The sequence below is a fragment of the Nansenia antarctica genome (genome assembly GCF_963989245.1).
Source record: "Nansenia antarctica genome assembly, chromosome: 5".
In the NCBI taxonomy this organism is placed as follows: Eukaryota; Metazoa; Chordata; class Actinopteri; order Argentiniformes; family Microstomatidae; genus Nansenia; species Nansenia antarctica.
Window position 1 is genome coordinate 18,324,015 of NC_137690.1, and position 9,439 is coordinate 18,333,453.

A 9,439-nucleotide genomic window follows, 5' to 3' on the forward strand; every position below is an offset into this window, starting at 1 on the left:
CTATTATTATTTTTATGCTGTGTGGATAACAGCAGTAAAGCAGTGGAGCAGCAGCACTAAAAGTAAACGCCTCTCGATTGTGATTGGACGGTGTGTAGATACTGATGCACCAGATTTTGTTACGATTGGACAGTGTATAGAGACTGATGCACGAGGTGTTGTTGTGATTGGTGGAATTGTATGCATCAAGTCAGTTTCGCTGTCCAGCTCCGACCCTCTGACAGACACGGGAGGAAGAAGGAGGACGTCATGAAGTGAGGAGGACCCTGGGTTGCTGCAATGGTCAGACTACACATTTATTTCCACAAATTCCACAACCCGGGGTTGCTATGAAGGTAGAGATTTGTTTCTCTAATACTTATTTGAAGTCCAGTGTCTTGACTCACGATTGCTGTCAGCTACTGGTTTTCAAGGTAGCTAACGTTTGCTAAGTTTAAAAGCTTGTCAGAAAATATCATGAAAGCCAGCTAACGAGCTAGCTGACTAGCTTTGCTCGCTGTGTTGTTATTGAAGCGAGATATGGACTCTAGACTTTTAGCTATGTATACATCTGAACAAGATGTCTAGTTGTAGCTAGGTTGGACTTGGATGGGAGCTACGCTCCTACAAAGCTAGTAATCTGCAGAATATATTCTCTATCTGCAGAATGTATTCTTTATGTATCAAACATGATAGATAATTAAAGATATTCCGTTAACTATTGATGATGCCCAGGCACTACCAAAAGGAGCAGAGGTCTATTATGGAGCCAAGCCTTTCTAGTCAAACCAGCTTTACAAAGCACAGAAGAATTACGTTTTTTGTCTTTTCTCATTAATGATATTCTGACTGATATCTATAGCACATCAATCCTGCTAAATCCTTGGAAGCAAGCCTTCAGTCAATACGTTTTGGAATGTAATGTTCTGCACACAAACACCTGTCTGTGTGAGGTGTTTTCTTACTAACAATGCAACCTACATTGTATGCAGACTCACTTGCATTACATTTAAACAGAAGTGTAACGACTACTAACGAGAATACACCAATTATGCACAAAAGTACCTGTTGCATGAGTAAATCTATTCTTTCATTTGACTACTGCACAGCAGTAGAGAGCCTGAACTGAAATGAAATTGAATTTGTGGTATTATCAATGCATGTTAATCTAGGCAAAAACAATAATATACACATGTGATCATTTGAAGCCACTCATCGAAGTAATTATGGTATGAGCGATTATCTGATATAGTTATCATTTGACCACTCTCTCCCACACACGTTCCCCCACAGACAGAATGGCCCATTCAGAGTGACCATTATGGATGTGTTCATGTGGTAGGGTTGGTCTGCTGCACTCCCTGTCCATGTTTGTCTTTCATTTCCTCAGCCATAACAAAGTGCTGCCGGCAGCTTCCCATATTCAGCTCCTGTGGTTTATAATATTAGTATGGTGGTCTGTTTCCATGACTGCTCTATTTTTAGAAGATGTTATCAAACGTGAAATAACCTTTGTGCACCACATCCCAGTCTAAACCCCAATCTGTTGTAGGGTATCATTGATTGATTCTGTATGATATTTGGTGTTGCACAGATGGGACTTTGCTCAACACTGGGAGGCTTGTGGGTGTGACTGCTGGTTATGTTTGACAGCAAGGTCATCTGATCTTCGTCAATGATGTTCCCTAAGTCTACTCCCTATTTGTTGTAAATTGTATCCCTTGAGATGTTCGTTTAAGTAGTCTGTGTCTGTTTGCTTTCTGTGTTCCTTGTCCTTGTCTTTATCTGTTCCTTTACCCGGGCTGCGCCCCGGGCCGATGTAAAAGTTGGATGGGGGGCGCATTATAAATAAAATTAACATTAACATTAACAAAATTAACATTAACATTAACATTAACAAGGTGTGTGTGTGTGTGTTTTCTGATTGTCAGGCGGGGGCCTCGTCCATGTGGGCTTCATGCTGTGGTCTGCTGAATGAAGTCATGGGCACAGGGGCAGTGAGAGGCCAACAGCCTGGATTCGGAGCAGGCGCAGGACCCTTCCGATTTGCCCCTAGTGCGGGATACTCCACTTACCCACCCACAACCTCAGGGAGCCCCAACCTTGTATGCAAGGCCTGTGGCCAGGCCTTCTCTGTCTTCAGGAGGAAGGTAGGTGATGGGGTGCATGGTTGATCAGCTACTGTAGGCAACATTTAGAGGCCTGTGAAATACAAATACACAAAAAAATGTCAAACATATCCATTGTATACAAGTGAGTGCCTAGGCTTCTTTTTGAAAGTTGTTTATTTCCCCCACATGCCTCACATGCCTCACTTTCTTTTTTTCTTTTTTCTTTAAGTATTGCACCACACGTTTAACTTGTTTTTAGCGCCTCTCATTTAACAATCCAAACCAAAGCAGGGCTCCTCCTCCTTGTTTCCATAGCCACTGGAAAGACCAGTCGATTTTCCTTGATTTGGTCATTCAACAGCCTAGTGCTCATGTTCTTTTTTTTATTATTTATTATCTACTTACCTTATCATACTAATGTCACCACTCAATCTCCCACAGATACACACATGTAGACAATGTTGTGTTGTGATGTTCAGTGTGGATTGGTTACATCCTCCTTCCATGTAATCTGATAGGAGCTCAGACGGAGCCAAGATAAGAGGCTCTAAATATGGACAGTTACGTCATGAAACTTGGCGAGAGCAGAAACACAATAGGATGGACAAATATCTGGTCAGACTGACCCCCCCCCAGTCAGATGTTGCCATGGTGGAGGGAGGTCATGGTCCGTGTAGCACAGGGTTGCATTCCTTTACTCTTGTCTGTTCCCTTTGCTACTCTCAGTCGCCATGCCAACAGATTGCCTAATCCCGCCGCTTGCATATTACTGTTTGATGTTTGTGGCATGAAAGAAATGAACTGCATCCAGTCTGTCTGGGGAGGGAGGGGAACAGATGTGGATGATTCAAAAATGCAGTTACGGGGTAAAACCATTGATCTGCTTCCTTATGACCTGCTTGAGCTCTGATACCCTTCTTTACTGTCATCTGCCCATGCCCTACACTGCTTCATGGTTCCATTGGAGATAAACCATCAGTGTTGCTTCAATTACAGGCTCATTTTATGTTTAATCATCTTGAATTAGGTATAATTGAATCATCCATTCTTATGATTAATTGGAGAAAAAAATTCAAGTGGAGAATGTTTTTATTTAATATTTTATGTTGTGATACTGGACAGAGTTGGCAAACCTGTGTGCCCCAGGAGGGCCTGTACAGTACAGTACAATCCAGTCCACGTCACTTTGCATGACTGTTTCCACTTTCCATGTTTAATTATCTCTCTCCGTCTCACCCTCAGCACATCTGCAGCGACTGTAAGAAGAGCTTCTGTTCGCTGTGCTCTGTGCTACAGGAGAACCTGCGCATGTGTGCCACATGTCACCTGCTGAAGGCCACGGCCTTCCGGCGGCCGCAGCTCATGCGACTGCGGGTCAAAGACCTGCGGCAGTACCTGCTGCTCCGCAACATCCCCACAGACACCTGCAGGGAGAAAGAGGACCTGGTGGACCTGGTGCTGTGTCACCGGGGGGCCGCGGGCAACCCCGACACGGCCAGCCTCAACTCCCGCTCCCTGTACACCCCGCCGCCCACAGCGGCGCGCTCCGCCTCCGAGCTGTCCGCACTCTCCGCTTCTCAGGGGGAGCCGCTCAGCAGGAGCAGCTCAGGGACCACTAACCAGGTACGCACAGCATGCATCAGCTCAGGGTGGGACCACTAACCTGGCACCTACAACACACTCTTATGCTTATACCAGCTCGGTGTGCACAGAAGACACATGCATAATAACAGCATAAACAATTAAGTCCATGTAGGAGGAATTAGTGAATTTGTGACATCTAGCAATGAGCACTGGTGGTATGACTGGATTTACAGTCTTCGCTAGAGACAACAACAGAGTCAGATAAATGGAGGCTAGTAATACTAGAGAGGAGACGGGCAAGAGGTTAGAAAGAGAGAGAGAGAGAGAGTGTGTGTAAGAGAGAGAAGAAGAAAGGCATTAGGACTGATCTGAAACTGACAGCTCACTCCTGAGGTCTGGCTGAATCATTGTAAGGGTCACATCTATAAATACCTGCACTGTCTGTACCGGCTCAGCCACTGCAGAGAGCAGCAGAACAAGCTTGACTGGAAGGTAAGCATTGTAGTTCCCAAGGTATCAATGGGCCACGCGGTGGGTGACTAATCCTAATCCTCAGATGACTGCTCTCTCTCAGTATGCCTCAGTCATGTGTTTATGTTGTGTGTTTTTTTTCTTTTTTTTACTGCAGGATGTAGGTGACGCCACGTCTGTCTCCCTCATGAACCTGGAACCCAGTGAACACACACCTGAGGTGAATATCACTCCTCACTCTCTTCAGTAGCTCAAGTCATGAACGTCGTACCATCCTGAATAAGCCACTGTTGAATGTGTGTGTACATGACGTGTACATTTTAACCATTTAGCAGATGCTTTACACTTACAATTTAGAGATTACAGGGACAGTCTCCCTGGAGTAACTTAGGGCTAAGTGCCTTACTCAAGGTGGTGGTGTTCTCAAGTGGGATTTGAACTCATGAGGTTCTGATCCAGTCCAACTCACTATTAGGCCACCGCTACTAGGACTGTGTTGGTCTGGTCTGGTGTGGTGTTGATGTGAAGTCCCTAGCTGAGTTTGCTATGCGCCCCCTCCCTCTAGCATAACGCCTGGGCCACACTGGATACCTCTACCTCAGCAGCGCATGTGTGTCATTTCAGCGTCCATGTTAACAGGCTAGAGCAGCATCACAGTGTGAGACGCGCAGCTCAAGCGGGCTGTGGGGGCGAAATGAAACACACACACACGCTGCTGAGGACGTCTGGCAAAGTGGCCCAGGCGTAGGGAGCATCTCTCAGTTGTGGTTATCTTAATGGCCCCTCTTCTCTTCAGGGCAGTGTGTGTCGTCCTGTGTGTCTAATGGTCCCCCCCCCCCCCCCCATCATCCCCAGACACGGCGGCGAGCCCGGGCCTCCCTCTCAGACATCTCCAGCCAGAGGGACATCGAGGGCCTGTCCGTCAGGCAGCTGAAGGAGATCCTGGCACGGAACTTTGTCAACTATTCAGGGTGCTGTGAGAAGTGGGAGCTGGTGGAGCGGGTCAGTCGACTGTACAGAGAGACGGAGGTGAACCGGATGTCATGTGAGTACCAACACTGGGGCCATGAGCTCTCATTTCTAACTTCTCTCAGGCTTGTCCAGCAATGTCAGTGTTTGTTAAACTGATCAACTCTATTGAAAAGGAAAACCCGTTGATTGGAAATGATCCAGCATCATTGTGTTACAAATTGTTTGCTGCAACTGGCCTGTTATCTCCCATATGTTTTATTAGTCGTTAGTAGGTCAAAGTTGTTTATCTATCTGAATTTAATGTTTTTCTTTTCTTTTCTTTTTTTCCAGTGGAGAATGTGAGCACTGCTATAACTGCAGGTAAGATGTCATCCTTCGGTGTCTTATGCTTTTGTGATGCAACTTTCATATGTGCAGACTTTGGAACAGGAATAGAAAATATACTTAGCTGTTGATCTCCCTCTAAATGTAACCCTTCAGTCCCTGACCATGATGTTCAGGCTCAGGACCATCTGTGGTACTGCACCTACTCTAACATCACTGGTCCCTAAATGATTTGATTCAAGGCGTTGGGAGTTCCAAGTCTGAATCCCAATAATTGAGTGTCGTTCAAGGAGTTGATTCTGAGTTCAATTATTTTTACAGTTCTTATCAGAATGTCATTTATTAAAAGTACCGTTGCTTTACTCCTTCCACACAAGTGGTTGCCTATCCCCCTCCCCCTCCCCCTCCCATCTGCAATGGCGGAATCGGAGGTAAGAGTCCAGATGCACCCCTGGTCACTCCCGCTGTCTGTGGCTCATCATCCCATCGCGCCTCAGCCTGCATGAAACACAGGCATCCGTCCAGTCCACTCCCTGAACCCCTAGTGATGCATGTAGAGGCTGGTGGAGGTCGAAATCAGGAGTAGGGCCTCACTGCTCATCACTTGTGTTTGATACCATTCCTCATTCCATCGACTGTGGTATGAGTGACCCGATCCTCCGTAGACAGTAGAAGACCTCATCCTTTGTGGCGTTTTTGCTTGCAGTCGTGATGGTGGAATAATGCAGCGCTGCAGCAGTGCTATTGGGTGATACCGTCTCTCAAACTTGATTTATTGTGAATGTGAAGAAAGCTCAGGCCAGGGATCACATGTTTGGACTGCACTTCCAATTCAAGTCCTTCCACTGTCCATTCGAGTTAACCTCTGGCTGTGGGGAGCTTTTCCTAGCCATTAGACATTGCCTTATACAGTATCAGTCATCAAGGCATCATTACATGTACAGTACCACAAGTCCAGAACAGCTATTTATTGTACACATGTAATGTGCGTACTATTTATATAAAGCTCTCCAGTTGTAAGCTGTCATGGGGTTTTGATTTCGAACATCGTTAGGTGGTGAAGGAGGTCCTGTTGTCATGACAACCCATTTTTACTTCCGACAGTGACATTTTCTGTAGACTGTGTTGAGCTTGCCTGCTGGTTTGTTCCAACCATGACCTTTCCAAGATAAAGCACCGAGCATAAAAGGAGTTATTTCAGTGAGCTCTTCAAGTTGGTGTTACTGTCTTCTACTTCCTCAGGGCATGACATCATCATTTTGTTGCATTTTGTTGCACCATTGTGTGTCCTGTTCTACACTCACTGAACACTTCATTAGGAACTTGGGTCCATTAATACCAATCAATCATCGCTTGAATGCCACAGCCTATTTGAGTATTGTTGCTCACCATGTGCATCCCTTCATGGCCGCAATGTATCCATCTTCTAATTGCTACTTCCAGCATGATAATGCACCATGTCACAAAGCAAAAGTTGTCTCAAACTGGTTTCATAAACATGACAATGAGCTCAGTGTTCTTCTGTGGCCTTCCCAGTCACCGGATCTGAATCCAATAGAACACCTTTGGGATGTGGTAGTAAGGGAGATTCACAGCTTGAAAGTGCACCTGAAAAATCGGCAGGAATTGCGTGATGTCATCATGGATATAAGGAAAGTTTCCAACATCTTGTGGAATCAATGCCAGAAAGAATTGAGGTTGTTTTGAGAGAAAAGGGAGGCCCTACCCAGAATTAGTATAGTGTTGGGTGAGTGTATATTGAGCGTTATTTGCTTTCTACTCTTGACTCCTTCCCTTTTCTGGTTTCCTCCAGATAGCGAAAAGGCGCAGCTGACCAACAGTGACGACAACCTGTGCAGGATCTGCATGGACGCGGTGATCGACTGTGTTCTCCTGGAGTGCGGTCACATGGTCACCTGTACCAAGTGTGGCAAGCGGATGAGCGAGTGCCCCATCTGCAGGCAGTATGTCGTGAGAGCCGTGCACGTCTTCAAGTCTTAATGTTTCAACCCACCACCATGGTCTTACAAACCTCCGCAACATGCGCACGCACACACACACACACACACACACACACACACACACACACACACACACACATACATACACACACACACACACACACACACACACGCCTCTAGGGAAACAGATCTCTCCCCGCTCTGCCACAGACCAGACTGTGAAACTGCGCCCTTAACCAACAATGCAACTGGGAATCTTAACAATCCATACATTATTATTACATTACGCTTACATTATTTGCACATTTAAACATGAATATGAGAAATGCAGTGTTTTTATTCACTTTTTTTTGGGGCGGGGGCGGGGGCGGGGGGGAGAGTGACCAATAAAAAGAAGGGCAATGTTTTGCCCTCATGTGAATCCATTCCATTCCCTAAAACACATCTTTAATGTACTAATTCCCTAGATATCTATGTCGTTATGCATTTCTTACAAATGTGAACTTAAATATGAATGTGAGGTGTTCAATGTTGTCTAACATGACTTCTCACTTTTGAATCTGCCTATGAACTGTAGCATTACACTAAGCAGAGCACTCCGTCAAAACAGTTGCTGCATATCTTAGTAACATCAACAAATAAATCATACTGCACTGCAGAAGAAGAATTGGGAGGGAGTGAATTAGGTGCCAAAAAAAGGAATGTCTTATCCGCTCATGCTTCTCACTCACTGCTCCCATCCAAGTGACTAAACCTTGGGATGTCTGTTTATTATGGTACGACAGAGACAATCTGTCACATGCTTTCTTTTTTTCATTACAGCAATATCCCCATTTTATTATCTGCTCTTCATCTTGTTCCAACTTCGCACTGACAGTGTTAAGTTAAAAAAACAAAGCAGAAAACAGGTGCTAACTCGTTTAAATATGTCCCTGTTTTTCCTTTGTTTCTATACCAACCTAATTGTGGATGTGCTTTATGAAGTGCAGAGAACTTGTGATGATGTGTCCAATGTTTTGAGTTGATGAATTACTGTGGTTTTAACACACAGAACTAACTATTCAAATAGATAGCTACAAGTTAACTGACACTTGTGGTATATAAAGTATATAGAGGAAAAGTGACTTGCTGTACAGTTGCATATAATGTTTCATACTGTATCACTGAGATGTACATATCTATATATTTTTTCCATTTTATTTGAATGTGTAATATCAGATTATTGAAGATGTCCCTCAGACTGGGTTAGTTTATTATTAAAGTTAAGTTTCTCTGTCAGGTGATTCAAAATGTATCGTTGCAGCATTGGTTTGCTTGAGCTGTCTGTCCCCTTATGAGGAGAGCATGAAGACATAAGGTTGTATGTCTGGGTTTGAGTTGTTATCCTTCTGATCAGAGTTCTCCTCCTGCTCTCTCCAAGCACTGTACTAAGTCACACAAAGTCACCGCTGCTGCTATTTCAGAAAAGATGTCACATGCAAGCGACTGCAGTTGCTGAGCAGGTTGCACCTTCCTTTGGAAGTGTGTGTGTTATACAAATAGTGTGCAAGGTCTGGTCTTTGTATTTGGGAATGTTGAACTTTTTATTTTGGTAATTAAAGATTTTAATTAAGAAATTAACATTGGTTTGACTGTTTATTTTACGTCTGCTTGTGACTAATACATCATCAAAATGTCAAGCTTCAATTCTGCTTATAGAGCCACTGGTGTTTTGTAAGTCAAATGATACCTTTGTCTGGAAGTGGACAGCTGCAGACAGCTTCCATGTTTAACACTGAATGGAAAAAAAACACGAGTTGATACATGATCCCTGGTTGGGTGAGGGGGTTCCAAAAATATGTTCACATACCAATGTTCTTTCCTGCTCTCATTACATGCCCCCGCAGTGACTGGCATTCAGGAATACTTTTCTGTGCTGATCAAAAGGGGAAAACAGAGGGTCAAGAGCAACCAATGGGTCAGTTATTATAGTATGAAGATACTCAGTGATTGTACAGAGAAATATACTTTTAATGACAATCATATCAGCACTTGGTT

General features: G+C 44.4%; 1 protein-coding gene across 2 annotated transcripts; it reads left to right on the forward strand.

The window, feature by feature from the left end:
* Positions 1–228: 228 nt before the first annotated feature.
* Positions 229–7,727, forward strand: rnf34a (ring finger protein 34a). Of its 2 annotated transcripts, none has more exons than XM_080532145.1 (7): positions 229–282; positions 1,911–2,129; positions 3,333–3,713; positions 4,303–4,365; positions 5,001–5,190; positions 5,448–5,477; positions 7,255–7,727. In XM_080532145.1, the coding sequence occupies exons 1-7, from the start codon at positions 280–282 to the stop codon at positions 7,440–7,442; spliced, it is 1,074 nt and encodes a 357-aa protein (XP_080388271.1). In that variant the 5' UTR covers positions 229–279; the 3' UTR covers positions 7,443–7,727. The 2 variants fall into 2 exon arrangements, with proteins under 2 accessions (XP_080388271.1, XP_080388270.1); XM_080532144.1 differs by having other exon boundaries at positions 246–335.
* Positions 7,728–9,439: the final 1,712 nt, after the last annotated feature.

Bases quoted from the DNA above. Each gene is read 5' to 3' on its own strand.
- rnf34a (XM_080532144.1), top strand. The intron at 2,130-3,332 runs GTAGGTGATGGG...TCTCACCCTCAG, and splicing joins TCTCTGTCTTCAGGAGGAAG to CACATCTGCAGCGACTGTAA. The intron at 3,714-4,302 runs GTACGCACAGCA...TTTTTACTGCAG, and splicing joins GCTCAGGGACCACTAACCAG to GATGTAGGTGACGCCACGTC.